The sequence below is a fragment of the Megalops cyprinoides genome, chromosome 1 (assembly GCF_013368585.1).
Source record: "Megalops cyprinoides isolate fMegCyp1 chromosome 1, fMegCyp1.pri, whole genome shotgun sequence".
Classification (NCBI taxonomy): domain Eukaryota; kingdom Metazoa; phylum Chordata; class Actinopteri; order Elopiformes; family Megalopidae; genus Megalops; species Megalops cyprinoides.
This window is the reverse complement of record NC_050583.1, coordinates 44,851,362-44,866,389: the sequence shown is the minus strand read 5'-3', so window position 1 is coordinate 44,866,389 and position 15,028 is coordinate 44,851,362. Positions and strand designations below refer to the sequence as shown.

Sequence of the window (15,028 nt, the reverse complement as noted above, 5' to 3'; positions counted from 1 at the left end):
CTACTCTTGTGTTGTATTGTACCTCACTTGTAAGTCACTTTGGATGAAAGCGTCTGCCAAATGAATAAATGTAAATGTAAATGTACTCTACATCCGAGCAACTCAGCCTGCACTCCGGCAAACACTGTGCCAACTAGTCCACTCAGGATATTCCATAGTTCATTTATTAATAACCTTGATAAAAGTTGATCGCACTGACCAGTTCAGTTACCAGTAAATAATTAGATCCCAACAGGCTTTACATTTTCAAGACCCAGTAAAGCAATTTTGTATGGTTTATTCACAACTTTTGCATCCGCAACTGTAGCATTTTGATCATGATTTGAGTATTGGCATTTACACAGGGAACACATGTAGACTGGCTAGACTAGCTCAAAAGACTGTCCATTTTAAATCTAGTCAAAATATTCAAATGCACCATTTTAGTAGTCTTAAACACAATCAGCATGACTTTTAAATGTCGCAAAACAAATGAAGCATCCCTATTATCTGAATTCTTTCACATAGGAACGCATACCTGTAGAGTACGTTAGTCATGAGGTACCACAGGAATGCACTGGTACATTGAGCATTGGTTCCTCCCACATGAATAGCAGAGATACCATCCATTCTGTGCATTTCACAACCCCACTTATACTTTGGTAAACTCAAACTATGTAAGCACAGTATGTGAAATGCTTACATTTCATTGAGATGCTGCATGTCTCAGGCTGATGCACAATAATTTTAATAGTGCAACAGGAAAACATTCAAAATAAAGGCCAGCTATGTAGTGTTTGGTATAGAGCATGAAACTTCATTCAGTTAGTATCTTACTTCTGCTGAGAGAGTCAGTATTAAATAACCAAAGGGAAGGTTAGGTTCCTCTTTTACACCAATATGACAGTATCAGTCACATTCACGCACTGTGCTCAATGATTATGTATCACCGAACATTACAGGATCCCTTTAGACTAACTGTAAGAAAATTACTGAGAGCAAATTTGTCAGTATCCTTACTTCCATATCCACAATACTTTTTGGATTGGCTGCACTTTATTTGCCTATGAGAGTAAAGGGATGAAACCAGGTTCGTCAAACAAACAGGATACAGCATGATCCAATAGTATTAAACCTTTCTGAACCAATGGTAATGAATTGAAAATCTAAAATATAAGTTAATGCACATACATTTATCCAGTCTCTGACATGTTATCAATTTTTGAAACATAGTTTAAAATGTACTTGCACATAAACAATACTCAAACATTGTTTTTTTTTTTTTCAGAAAGATGTAATGTAACATGGAAAACCATTAGACATCTTAATCTGTCTCTGACATGGTACTTGACGCAGTCTGTATCCCCAGGGCTGAGGAGTACTTATTGGTCACAGTGTGATTACTTAACATTTATCATAGGAGTGGCACACTTCACTGTCACTCCATCGTTCTTGAACAAGGAGCGGCACATAGTTCAAACACATCCAGACAGGTTGACGACACTCCTACATAAGGGCTGGGGCATCACACAACATTTATTGGAAAGTTGAGCTTGCTCTGGAATTGAGGCTCACAATGTCATGCAGTGCCTCTAATATTGTTGACTCCATATGGTTTTTCGCTTGTGTTGTACTGTAACTCTCTTGTACGTCACTTTGGATAAAAGCGTCTGCCAAATGAATAAATGTAGATGTAAATGTAAATAGTATAGTTTCTTAGGAATGCAGGGCTCAGATTAGTCACATCTTCAATATGGTTTGTGATATTCCATGTGTGGTAGTACTGATTGGTGGAAAATGAACCTTACTTACTTACTGCCCGCATAAAGTCAAATTCTTGATGCTTTAATACTTTTATGCCTTGATAATACTCTTTTGTACCCCCCCCCCCATTATGTAACACAGTTTGTGATTGTATATTTTGTTGTTATACAATTGTACAACAGGCTCGTCTCACAGCAACTACCTGTGCAGCTGTGTCAAAGTACTGAGGGGAAAACACATGTATGCCTCTGATTCACTCACACGCAGGCACTGGCTGCGTTATGGCAAATGACATGGTCGGTTTTTAACAGGGCTCAGCCTGTGCTAAAAGTGAACTTGGAAACGTTGATGGTACATTTAAAGTATTAGTTATCAAAAGTACAAGGAGGCAAATGCCAGGAATGCGAGGAATACAAAATCAGATCAGGGCAAAGTAATCCATGACAATGCTTACCTATGGGCAATTATGAGATATGCATTTTCATGAAATGCTTAAGCACTTTAAAATATTCAGCACTTTATGTTCTGCCAGTGCTAAATTTTTTTGTAGTTGTCATAACCATAAATGTTTACCATCCACAGTTGTCTGTTCTCCAACTGTTCTGTATTTAGTTTGAAACATGATGTGTATTGTTCAGATATGGTTAAAACCCCCTGACATGGTTTTAAGAAGGAAATGTGATGTGTAGTGTTGCTGTGGGTTAAATACTTGTCTATTGGTGCATGACTCATGTATGACTGATATGGAAACAGTTCCCTAATCCTGTTGGAAAGTTGATCAGAAAGGATATTTCTTTATATTGATTGGATGTGGGAATAGAAATGGGAAAGCAGGTGGGTGATGAATAACCTCTTAGTCTGAACTAGATAGAATACTATACTTGAAGCTTATAATGGAAATGTAAAGGTGTGCAAAAAGTTGGTAAGGGTAAGGACATTGTTGGTAAGGGTAAGGACACAGTAGTTCATTAAAATGGGATATTGAGACTAAAATTATACTTAAGAAACAAATTGTTTAATAAAAGGTGACAGAAGCAAATTTATGGGATTGAACGACAGACACCCCCCAGCACACACACACACACACAGACACATCACCAGTCATCTTAGAAAAGATAATGGAAGTGACAATGACATGAAAAATGGTGCTGGACACAGATGTACCACTGTAGACATTTTTTTTTAATTTTGCAACAGATGAACAATCAATGGGCAAATTAGTACATAGTTGGAATTCCACTGCACTTTACAGTCTCATCTCATCTCATTAAACTTGTCAGTGTTGTTATGAAGCAGTTTCGTAGCCTTTACTGCAGAACATCTGTTGGACCATCAGGAGTCAGGCACAGGGGTCTTTACTTGCTCACGACCTTCACGTCCACGTCCTCAGAGCGAGAGATCACTTTGCCGTCCACAACCTCCTCTATCACTGTCCGCACCTTCCTAGTTACGACTGGATCAGCTTTAAGAAACATCCAAAAGTATGACAGTCAATACACGGGTTGAACCCTAAGCATACACCTCGCAGTATTTATCGAAAAAGCTTTCTCATACAAATAGGTGAATTCAGAATTATACATGAAATTATGGTGAAATCATATGTAGAACATATTGTAATACAACTTATGTAATTGAGCATTATAGTATATTATGATCATTGCAGTTTTGAGATTTACCATGTCAAGTTGAAACAGGCTTCATTACTGAAAACATTTCAGGACCCAGATGTGAAGCATTTAAGTTAGTATGGCATTACAATGGTAATCAAAAGAACCACAGAAACTTACGTTTGACCTCAACAACTTCAACCTTTTTGGTAGTGATGGCAGATCTCCTGAAAAGAAAATTCAGATTTAGAAGAAAAAAATACATCTCTAGCACAGAAAAAGAAAGCGCATGTGTTCATTAGCAGGCCCGTCTGCCCTTACCCAACATCCTCTCCATCCAGCAACCTCCTGTACTCGGCGATCTCCATCTCCAGCCGGGTCTTGATGTCCAGCAGCATCTTGTACTCATTGGCCTGCCGTTCCATGTCCATGCGCACCTGGGACAGCTCCATCTCCAGGTTGTTGATGATTGCCTGGAGCTGACTGAGCTGGAGGCTGTAGCGAGACTCAGTGTCTGCCAGCGTTCCTTCCAGTGCCGATTTCTGTGGAAAAGAACAAGATCAGTCAAAAAAACCAATGAAATCCATAGATTACGGTTTATTGTGTTTACTTCGCTTGGGCTTGTGGAATAAACAAAGGGCCAAAATGGTTCAATGCGTATGTCAATGTCAATGTTTCAAGGCATTAAGAATTATCATTGTTATTTCAAAGCCATTTTCAAGGTACTGGAGAAAGCTGGTGACAGTTTTGAGATTGATGTTAATGATACTTTGATTCTGATTAAAGGTCTGTTAGGACGGAGACGGAGAGAAGCCTGAATTATCAACATTAGATGCAAACTTGAAAGGGTCCTTACCAGGCTGAGCTGGGACTGCAGCTCAATCTCTAATGACTGCAGCGTCCTCTTCAGCTCAGTGATCTCACTGCGGGATGTCTGAATGAGCTCTGTGCTGCTGGACACCTGCTTGTTCAACTCATCAAACTGCAAGGAGGAAAGGACAAAGGGTGAGAGTGTGAGAGGAGAATACTCATTCCAGAGAAATTTCAGACCTAGTTGCCATAATGACTAATTTACTGTGAGTTTACATCTCCAATTAACATTACCAAAATATAGTAATTCAAGACTAAGGAGAATATAGAGCCCCATTCTTAGACTTGGAATGAGTTACAAATGTTCCAGGGTAACATAATAGGACCATGGCCAATTGTTTCACTGCCAGACAGTGGGCCTGCTCCTCACCTTGCCCTTGTACCAGCTCTCCATCTCCCGGCGGTTCTTGTCGACGATGCCCTCATACTGGGCTCGAATCTCCTCCATGACCCGTGCCAGGTCTTGCTGAGGTGCAGCGTCCACTTCCACATTCACAGAACTGCCACTCATATGGGCCCGCAGGGCAGCCATCTCCTGGAGAGAACCATGGCAAAAAAAAAGGTCAGTCACAGAGATTCTTTCCATAATTTTGAATGCAACACTTCATCTTAAAAGTCCAGAGAGCTTACCTCCTCATGGTTCTTCTTCAAGAAGATAAGCTCCTCTCTCAGGCCCTCAATCTGCATCTCCAGGTCTGACCGGGTCATGGTCAGCTCGTCCAGAACCTTTCTGAGCCCAGCAATATCGGCCTCCACTGACTGTCGCATGACCAGCTCACTCTCAAACCTAAAGAAAATCTCATTTAACATGTGCAACTCACAACACTGATGCCCTGGCATGAATTAATTCAGTCAAGCTGAGGGTATGCCCAAATAAGCCCCAAAAAACAATGGTATATTTTATCTTGCAGGCTATACTCACTTGACTCTGAAGTCCTCTGCAGCAAGTTTGGCATTGTCAATCTGGAGTATAATTCTTGCATTGTCCATACTGGCAACACTGATCTGAAAAAGAGGAGAAACATAAAGAAAGGATGCATTACAGTGCACATTCATTTCAATCACATATCATGCGGTGATTAATAATACACAAAGAATGAAAACTAAATGGCTGGACAGGACCACAGGCTAAAAAAGAAACCCCATTCAAAAGTGGTGACTTTTAGAGTAGTAGCATTCCTACATTACCAGGCAAATGTAAAAGTTTTAAAAAATATATATTAACATTCATTCACTTAATGCAATGCATTTCTTGTTTACCACAATAAGACTTGCTCAATGAGGAGTTTGTTTCAGGATCTAATACTATACCCTGAATCTAAAGTATGGTGCATAGTGAAACAGGTTTGTTCAGTAGCCCACATACATAAATTAAGGGCAAAATAAACATACTTTCAATGTCATGACCTTCACCACCATCCACACACACAAGCAAACACACACACACACACACACACACACACACACACACACACACACACACACAACTTTTCCATCAATACACGTGCTGTACACAAACTATTCTTTGTTTTGATTTCCTCAAGACACAAGATTTAAACATTCAATTCTTAAATGCTACAATAATTAAATGCCAAATGGTAGGTGTTTATATAACACCTGTCTATATAACACACTTCATTGAAGTTTTGAAAGTTACCAGTTTGAAACTTATGTATTCTCCTAGTTACTGTAAAATGTTGCTTTGTTTAACTTCCGTTAATTATAGTCTCAATTCTATTTAAAAGGCGAGAGAAATAACGGGGGAAATAATAAATGCCAACGGGAAACTCTAGTTCAATTAAACGCGTCTTCACTCCCTGCCTGTATCACCACCATATAAGTAACGATAATTTAATTTCAAAGTAAAATAAATGTACCTACCTTTCCACGAAGTTCTGCAATGATCTTCTCATATTTACTGTAGTCCCTGGTAACCGGGGTTTTCTTCTCATACCACTCCCGGATCTGCCGCTCAAGCTGGGCGTTCGCAGACTCCAGGGAGCGAACCTTCTCCAGATAGCTGGCCAGGCGGTCATTGAGGTTCTGCATGGTGGCCTTCTCGTTGACAGAGATGCCAACATCGCTGACAGCTGAGGACCCACCTGCGAGGGCACTGGCCAGATCAAAGCCGCTTTTGGTTCCAGCGCTATAGGAGACGCGAACGCTATTTCCCCCTGCTCCTCCATACACGCTTGGTGCCCGCGCCCCGGAGATGCGCTGGGAGTACCCCCCTGACAGGGACAGGGATGAGTACGGGCGGGAGCTGGAAAAGCTTCGGGCTGACATCGAGCTCGTCATGGTCGTGCGGACTGTGGAGGGTTGTCTTCTGGTAATATGGAACAGACAGCGGTGGATGGCAAAGCACTTAAAGGTAGGGGAATATTTATAGCCGAAAGACAGAAAGGGAGTGGTTAATATCTTCGGGGTGTTTCGAAATGATTATTTGTCTTGATGGGCATTGAGCACACATCGCACAGGTGTGTCCCCGCTTGATCCCTGGAAAAAGAACAAACAAAAAAAAAACATTACTAGGCGTGGATGAGCGAACGTGATGCATGACGTCCATCTTTTAGGGCTAGCTGAAATTTTAAGAACAGGTTTATGTGGCAGGGTGTATCTGAGTCACACATGTGTAGATTTTCAAATACCAGTTAGACAGTCTTTTTCCCCGAACAGCAAACCAAGTGTGTAAGTGACAGTCCATATAATTCTAAATGATCTAAATAAGTAGGCCTAAATACTAAAAGTACGTAATTGTTTCTTGGTGGGACATAAACGTAATATATATATATTATTTTTATTATTATTTTTTTTTAAGAAAAACATAATTACAGCTATGATTGGAGCATTAAATATGCAAATCCATTCTTCATAAAACCTATATAATAAAACCTGTTAGCATGTATTATGAAATTACTTTAGCCTACATGCTACAAAAAAATTAAGTAGGCTCTGTGAAAATGGCAATAGTTGACAGATTTTATTTTATTTTATCTCTGGTTCATCTCTGCCCATTCAAAGCTCTGTCTAGGCAATCCTGAACTTCTATATGGGCGATTCAATTACAAATTTTGTGGGTGAATAGACCTTAAAAAGAAACCAGACAGAAGAATAGGTGCCTGTGTCAAGCAGCAGGGGGAAGCTGTGCTTTTGGAGTTGCTGCTTTTTATTCACTAATCATGAGCCAAGTAAGTTGTCCTTGTCTTGTCTTGCGCAGAGATGTGCACTAATAGGTTCTGATATATAATATAATAGAGTGGGATATTACAGACTGAGGAATAGTCTTACTCTATCAATCTCTGCAACCAAGTGATCTGTGGTGTATTGTTTGTTGCTCCTTAAGAGGTCTGGACTTCTGGTCACGTTGTCTTGTTAAGTAAGTAGTATTATTCATTTATGAAAAGCTATTTACAATACCATTTTAGGTCAAATAAACACTGAGGGGCTGTCCTAGACTCAAGGGTGCTGAGTGTTTTTTTTTATTATTCAGACTTGTGCATCTGCAAATCTTTACATATATGGTACACAATTCTGTGTGGTAAATTTAAATTACCCTTGAAAAACATACCCCCATACCCAGAGCCTGGTGGCTGATGGAGTTGTTAGTCCTCATTGCATAATGCATTTGCAAGACAGTAACTTCAGTTATGTAAACTGAGAAAATAAAACACTTCTGGAAACTGGGTGAGCCTTTTCAATACTCCTGCATGAAATGATACAAGTTAAAAATGTCAGTATGCTGTCACATAATTTTGTTTTTAAAAATAGCACTGTGCAGTTAGTTCAAAGTTTTCTCACACATTATTCATGAAATAGGCTAGATAAAACAGCAAAAACAATAGACAACTTGGAAGTTTTTGTACATACCAGCAAGGGCGGCTCTACATTAGGGGCCGATGGGACTCGGCCCCACCACTAGATGGCGGTATTGAGTTCTTTCATGGACTTTCTTATTTCTCAGGGACAGCAGTTCAATTAATAAAATTCATTTTGAATACCTCAACCATTCATAGATATTATTTGTAATATCTCTTTTAAAATGCACTCAAAGAAATAAAAATTGTTTGTGCAATGTACTGTACCATAAGGCGCTTCATGCTGGCAAGTATCTGTCAGTGGGGCCAGCCCCATGACCCATGGCCCTGACAGTATGACAGGGAACCCCTTCTGCGCATGTCATATCGGATTTTCTATGTTGGCCTGTGGGGCCTGATTGTCTCGGCCCCACGACTGGTAACGCCAAAGGTCAAGTGCAGGGCGCAGAAATCATAGCTATGTGTCAATTGGCTAGCTAGCTGTAGATCTTCTCCTAACTGTAGCTATAATAGCTGTCTCCTTACGATCGCGTTATTGATACGAGATTGCGTTAGACTCTCATAGTAGCCTAGCTGTAGCAGTCCATAGCTGTAACTTTTGAAATAGCCTACCACCATGAATGAAGTTGAAAACCTCTTGGCCAGTTCAGTTCTCTGCCTTTTGAAGAGAAGCTGCCAATCAAAATTTTGGGATCCCACCAGCCAGAAAATATTAATATCACCCAAGGAAGAAAGAATAATCCGAAGTGGTTCCAGAAGAAACCCTTGCTAACAGCTAGCACTTTGAAAAAAATGCCATGTTATCAATTGAAAATGAATACATTAATGGACTGACGGACTTCAGCAGCAGGGTTATCGAAAGGTTTGCACACATGAAAGAGCGCCGAGCCACATTCCTTTTCAAGTAGTGAGGTGAGTCAGTAATTGAGCTTTATGGCTGTGTGCTCAGCTTGAACAGTGTTGGCTATCTATTGTATTAGCCTCCCCGTTTGGTAATGCATGATTTACGGTATTACATGCATAAAACATTGTAGGCTACACAAGATTAATAGGTAAATAAATAAGCAATATTACTGTAGACTTGTACACAAAATGAATACATTCGTTGTCCAGAGTATGTCCATCGCATTTTAAAGACATTTCAGGAGTTTAATTTAGCCTGCGTGTAAGGTCAATGATTGCATTGCAAAAGAGATTGTTTGGCGATGTACAGTATGTGGCCAGGGTCCTGAAAAAGCTGAGCTGGGATTCCAAGCGGAATCTATGTGTGTGGTATGTATGTGGAATTTAAATAGTCCTCACAAAGGGGAGTCGGACATTGAGTAGCACGTTAATGAATGTTCCTCCCGACTTACATGTAAACATAATTTATTTTAAATGATAGGCCCATCTGTGCTCCCCCGGTAGGCTACTTTCTTGTATTTTGCAGGTGAGCAGCTAGGCGTGATAATGTGTTATAAGGGTTTCATCACGGAGTCAAACTAGCAAGGTTGAGGCTCACAGTCGTTACTGATAGGCTTGACAAGCTAATTGGTGCCCCACCAGAATTTCTATGCCAAAAACGCCACTGCATACCAGCCATATGAATGAAAATAATTCAAAGTATTGTTGAATTCTTCATAGGAGACTACCTAAACTTGAGTTTAGAGGACTTTTATGATACCATCTGTGCACTGTGGCCTCCTACACAGGAACTGGCTGAAGCACCTGAACATTGATGGAGAGGATGATGCCTGTGATCTGAACTGGTGAATGATTCATACTAGCTAGCTTGCAAAGTGGTCCTAAATACTTGGGCAACTATGTAAATTCTCTCATGGCACTGTATACTGTCCGATTAGTATTTTTCATTTGCTGCTGTATTGATACAGTGGTCCAACTAGCCATCTACTGTTTCAATTATAGAAAATGTTACTGCGACTGTATAGATATATTGCTGTCCTCTTGCCTCATGCATCTACAGCATGACAACACTACGGACAGATATGGAGGAAAGTGTCACAGAACCACTGGATAACATACTAGCTACACAAAGTACTGTCATCGCGTTTTGGTTCTATGGTTGTGAGATTCCATGCTAAACCTTGACTCTAGTTGGAGCAACTACATTGCAGGGTTACAGGTTATTTTCATTATAACAGATTATGCAGCCTTCAGGTCTTTGGAAAACAGGTGTTGTCTTTAATTGCTGCTTTGTCTAACTGAAAGCACTCGATACAATTTGTTTGTCAATCCTATACTTTATAAATAAGACCTGGGCATTCATTCATGCCTCACCCTCAACCTATGCCAACTTTTTGCAAGAGGTAATACTTTGCAATTTGAACCTCCGTCTAGCAAGGTACCTAGGGTAGCCAAACTTAATTTGTCACAGTGGTTGAGTCAAACGTTTATTAAGGAAAGTCTTGCAGTCTGTTCCTTCATGTTTCAGACCACAGAGTGCATACTATGCTGTGTTTAAAGCAAGATTTTATTGACAATTGTGCGAGGTTATCAAATGGGCTGAATTCAGATGTAAAGAAACTTGGTTTTCTATGTTTATTTTCACTTGACTTTGGCTGTCCAGTGTCCAACAGCACATGATTTACTCCAACTGGAGTAGGATTACAGCGTTTGCCTGTGTGGAAGGGTTCTGGAGAGAAAACAGACTTAAATATGGTTATCTTGCAAAATAATGACATCACATTACACACAAACAGTTGCAGTACAAATGACTTGATTAACTATGTACCAGGCAAACTGAATGGGCAGATCAGAGGGATGGGAAGGAGAAACTACTTGTGCACAAAAGATGTAAGACATTTCCCAGCTTCTCTGTGAGAAAATTGCTGCTCTGTGAGTAATTCATTAAATTTCAACACAGTTTAGTGTAATTACCACTTAGTGGTTAGTATTCTTGGCTGAGTGAGTGTGTTTTTATCTGCTGAAACCCATCAAAATGCTGTCAGGTCAGGCAAAAACCGATACAGGTAGAAGTGCATGCAGCAAAACCCCACCTCTCTGTGGAGGATGCTAACGTTACACCTATGATGGACACTAGCTCTACTGCTAATAGCCCCTTTAATATTGCACTCCTCCCAGCCATGATGGACTCATTGAAATATGATATATGTGGAAACATTTTCAACTGAATGCATGGACTTTTCATGGAAGCTTTGTAGTGTGTCAGTAAACTGCACAGCCCACAACATTTATGTAAGCAGTCAAGCATTAGTTAGGAGGAAGATTGGGGAAGCAGCAGGCAACAGGACCCAAAAGGCAGTTACAAGGATGTCTGCTGGTTATTGCGTGTAGAAGTCTCTAAAACCCTGACGCTAATGGGACATTATATGTACTAATGAAAAAGGAGGGGCAGCATTTGGGTGTTAATTATTATACATTTAGATTGTCATGCATAATGCAACATGTAAGTTTGATACCACCCTATCACTAAGAAGCACACTGTGGAGGTTGTATGTCTGTGAGTGGGTATCATCAGCAGTTGCATTCATGAAAATGGTATGTGTTGGCTAGACTTCAGCTGAGAGGTTAATTATATAGCACATTTTGATTCAGTTTGAACAGTTTTTATAGTTGTAAGTGGTATGCTTACCTACTTCCCAAACAATACAACTCCTAATTGCAATTCATGTCATAACTGAAAAACAAATTCACAACCAGAAGTCATTTTCAAGTAAAAGGGAAATATGAGTAATATATCTTTTTGAAATAAATAAAATGACAAAATGCACAAAAAAAAAACAGAACACAATAATAAATTATCTCTAAGGTTATTATCTGTATTTTTCCATTATATAAAGATGCACTGGTGTAAAAATGAATCATTGGGAAACATTCAGAACATCCATTCACTCAACTGAGGCAACATATTAACAACCCACATGACTTACAAAGTGTGCTGTCCATTTAAGAAATACAATATTTCATCCAGTTTCATTTTCCACTGAAAATTATTTCTGATTTGCAAGAATTGATTTGACCTCTGGCCAACACAAAGATCAGTCTATGCCCATTGTTTTTGACTATTGTCTTTCAAATTGCAACGAATTCTTGATTTGATTTCCAGCGGAAATCATTTTGAAACATTTGTTATTCATGACTGTTAGTCACATGATCTTGAACGTCAATGAATTCATATTTCATTGTATCTATGTGATAAATTACATTTATTCTTAAGATATTTCTTAATGGATTGTAGGAGCTGTGATTCCTTTTTCTGTGAGAAGATTTTAATGACACTGCCTGAATATGTCCATGGTGACTTGACTCGCAACTGACAAGGTGTGGTACTTACCCATCAAGGTTGTTATCTTCTTACCCTCCCTCCTGGGAGACACGTAGGTGTATGAAAACTAATGACTGTCTGGTTCAGGCTCAGTTCATGCTTGCAAATGCTATCAGATGTACTTCAGCGGAAACACCCAAAGGAAAGGACATCAAGATGAAAACATAACAATGGCATTATACAGATATGTATTTTTTTTTCTCTCCTTAGGAAAAGGCAGCTGTGGATTGCATTTGTCTGTTGTTACTGTGTAGTTGATTTCAGCAAAGCCCATTTCTTTTGCAGCACTAACTGCAGGTCTTGTTCACATTTGTTTTTCAGTATCCTATAATATAGGAGGTGGTATATAATAATAAATCAGGGATTTCTCAACTGATTTACCCCAGGTGCTTTTTCCCCTCAATCTCATTGACATGGCTTCAGGCACAAAAGAGTTTTGGATTCTGTAGCTGGATGGTGCCGAACTGTCCCCAGTGATTCTGCTGGATGCTGGACTCCTTCTTCCCAGACACCAAAGCACCTCCTCTCCATCCGTCATCAGACCCATCCTTTGGACTTGGCTCAGCAGAGCCTCTCAGAGACTGGTTCAGAAGCGCACAGGTTGGGTAACTTTGCACTTCTGTTTTTATCTTTTCTAGTGCAGGGTGATCATCCTCGAGCAGTCTCTTCCTTAAAAAATGGGCACAGGTAAATTGGGAACCATCTAAACCTTAATCTGGCAACACCTTTGAATGGAATCCGCAGACACACACCTGTTGACATTCTTTAGTGTTCCCATGTACACAAGACACCAAAACCATGTCTGTGGGGCCCTCCTGTCTTACCCTTACCAGCCCTGGCTGCACCAGTGTCACCATGCTCCCAGTGCCCAGGAGAGCTCTAGCATCCACCCCCCCACCACCTCCTTTATGAGAAGTAGAGGCAGTGGGGCCCCTTCATGTGCCAACAAGAGGTAAGGAGATTACACATTAATTCAGCTTCTCTGTTAGCTGTTGAAATATGCCTCGGCTCTCCTTGCATTCATAGCATCTCCAGGCCACAGGGTCAAATAGAGGCCTTCTACATCTCCTTTGTCCTTCCCCTGGTAGCTCCCTTCTTCCTTGGTTCTCTTTGGCATCCTTTTCTCTGCTGAGGTTGGGGGTAACTCAGATCAGGAGGTCTGAAGAATCTCAGTTGTGGCTTGCTGACCAACTCTACAATGCGGTCCAGGGACTTCAGATTACCTTGGCTGACTGTCCTTTCCATGTCCAAGGGCTAGGACCTCAGAAACTTGTCCAGCACAATCTTGTCCAGCACAGATGGCCCTCTCTCCTCAGGCTTCAGCCAGGCTTTTGTAATATGCAGCAGTTCAAACATTTTTGGTTGAGTGGGCTCAATATGGTGAAAGTCAAATATGAAACCTTTGAGCCCAAGTTTGGGAATTGAAGCCAAAGCAGGTCATAATCCCTTTCTTCACCAATGAGTAACTCTCACATTCCTTTGGTTATTTGTATTATTTTATTAGTATGGTTATTTTGCTATAATATGTGAAAATAATGACCACCCCCTGTAGGGTTCACAAACTTTCAAGCATCACTGTATGATGATACAGAAATCTCAGGGAGGTTCTCCTCCCAGATTGTACCTGTTGATACAGGCAGAGCACATGCATAAGTCTGGTGCTACTGACATTGTGATTAGACACACTGCAAAATGCTGGAGCCCACTGTCTGCGGAGTACTTGCTTCTATAGGTGATGTACCAGGCTAGATATCAGGATAGGTTTTCTGCAGGAATTGGTAGTTCATGGAAAGTTTGTGATGATTATTTTAGTGGGCTAGCCCACAATGGAGGCATCCTGTAGGGAACAGCCACCAGGATGTTTCTGTCCACAGAGAGGTCCACAGCTGCCACCCTGGCAGTTAGACATGGTATTGATGGCTCTCTGTCAGGCACTGTCTGAGCCCCTGGACAAGGCTGAACTGAAATGATTGACCGTGAAAACTTCTTCTCTACTGCTGTTTACATTGATTAAGCAGGTTTGGCAAGTTACATACCTTCCCTGCGCATGATTCTCTGCTTCAGACTTCAACCGGATGGTTCAGGAGTGCTTCCAGCGACAGTCTCTTCCCAAACGCACTGTCTCTCGCCAGCATGGACTGATTCATGGAGTTACCTGCATTTCTTACTCTTCCTTTCATGTCAGATGAGGATCACCATATGAATCTGCAGCGCCTGATTTGAGTGCTATATATATATATAGCCCAAACCAAAGTTTGTAGGTAAATAAATCATCTGTGCCTGTTGAAAGTCATTATGTCAATTTGTCAGTTATAAACATATCTTTTGGATGAGAAGTTCTGACACACTATTGTCATTAAAGATGTAATGGCACTTATCACAGAGAGCAGGGATTCCCTGGTGTCCTGGGCAATACCCAACCAGACTCAATCTGGGCATGTTGCAATGTTTTAGTTTAATTGGCTAACCCTCTAGGCTGTCCACCTAGGCTGCAATGTGGTGAGCATTTTGGCTCTGCACATCACTGGTAAATTAGTTGTGATGAGTCACTCCCCCTTCACTCTAATGACATGGATGTGAATGACACTATTTAAAAAGCAATCCATCCATCCCATAAGAAGGAGCCTAATTGGAGCCTAATTGCACTAACTGCAGTGTCTGGCTGGCTGATGGTTGTGTGGCTGTGGTCCCACATTCACTTCCTGAGA

At 40.6% G+C, this 15,028-nt stretch overlaps 1 protein-coding gene across 1 annotated transcript; it reads right to left on the bottom strand.

The window, feature by feature from the left end:
- Positions 1–2,904: 2,904 nt before the first annotated feature.
- LOC118775597 (keratin, type I cytoskeletal 13-like) lies at positions 2,905–6,628 on the bottom strand. Its single transcript, XM_036525590.1, has 8 exons — positions 6,102–6,628; positions 5,143–5,225; positions 4,851–5,007; positions 4,591–4,755; positions 4,207–4,332; positions 3,672–3,892; positions 3,531–3,577; positions 2,905–3,205 (listed from the first exon to the last, which is right to left on the bottom strand). Exons 1-8 carry the CDS (start codon positions 6,516–6,518, stop codon positions 3,099–3,101), a joined length of 1,323 nt encoding a protein of 440 aa, XP_036381483.1. The 5' UTR covers positions 6,519–6,628; the 3' UTR covers positions 2,905–3,098.
- Between the last annotated feature and the right edge of the window lie 8,400 nt (positions 6,629–15,028).

What these genes read in the sequence shown, in the direction of transcription:
- LOC118775597 (XM_036525590.1), bottom strand. Translation starts at nt 6,518, where the DNA reads ATGACGAGCTCGATGTCAGCCCGAAGCTTTTCCAGCTCCCGCCCGTAC. An exon ending in TGAAGAAGAACCATGAGGAG is followed by an intron (nt 4,756 to 4,850) that starts GTAAGCTCTCTG and finishes GGTTCTCTCCAG; the next exon opens with GAGATGGCTGCCCTGCGGGC. An exon ending in TGCAGTCCCAGCTCAGCCTG is followed by an intron (nt 3,893 to 4,206) that starts GTAAGGACCCTT and finishes TCTTTTCCACAG; the next exon opens with AAATCGGCACTGGAAGGAAC.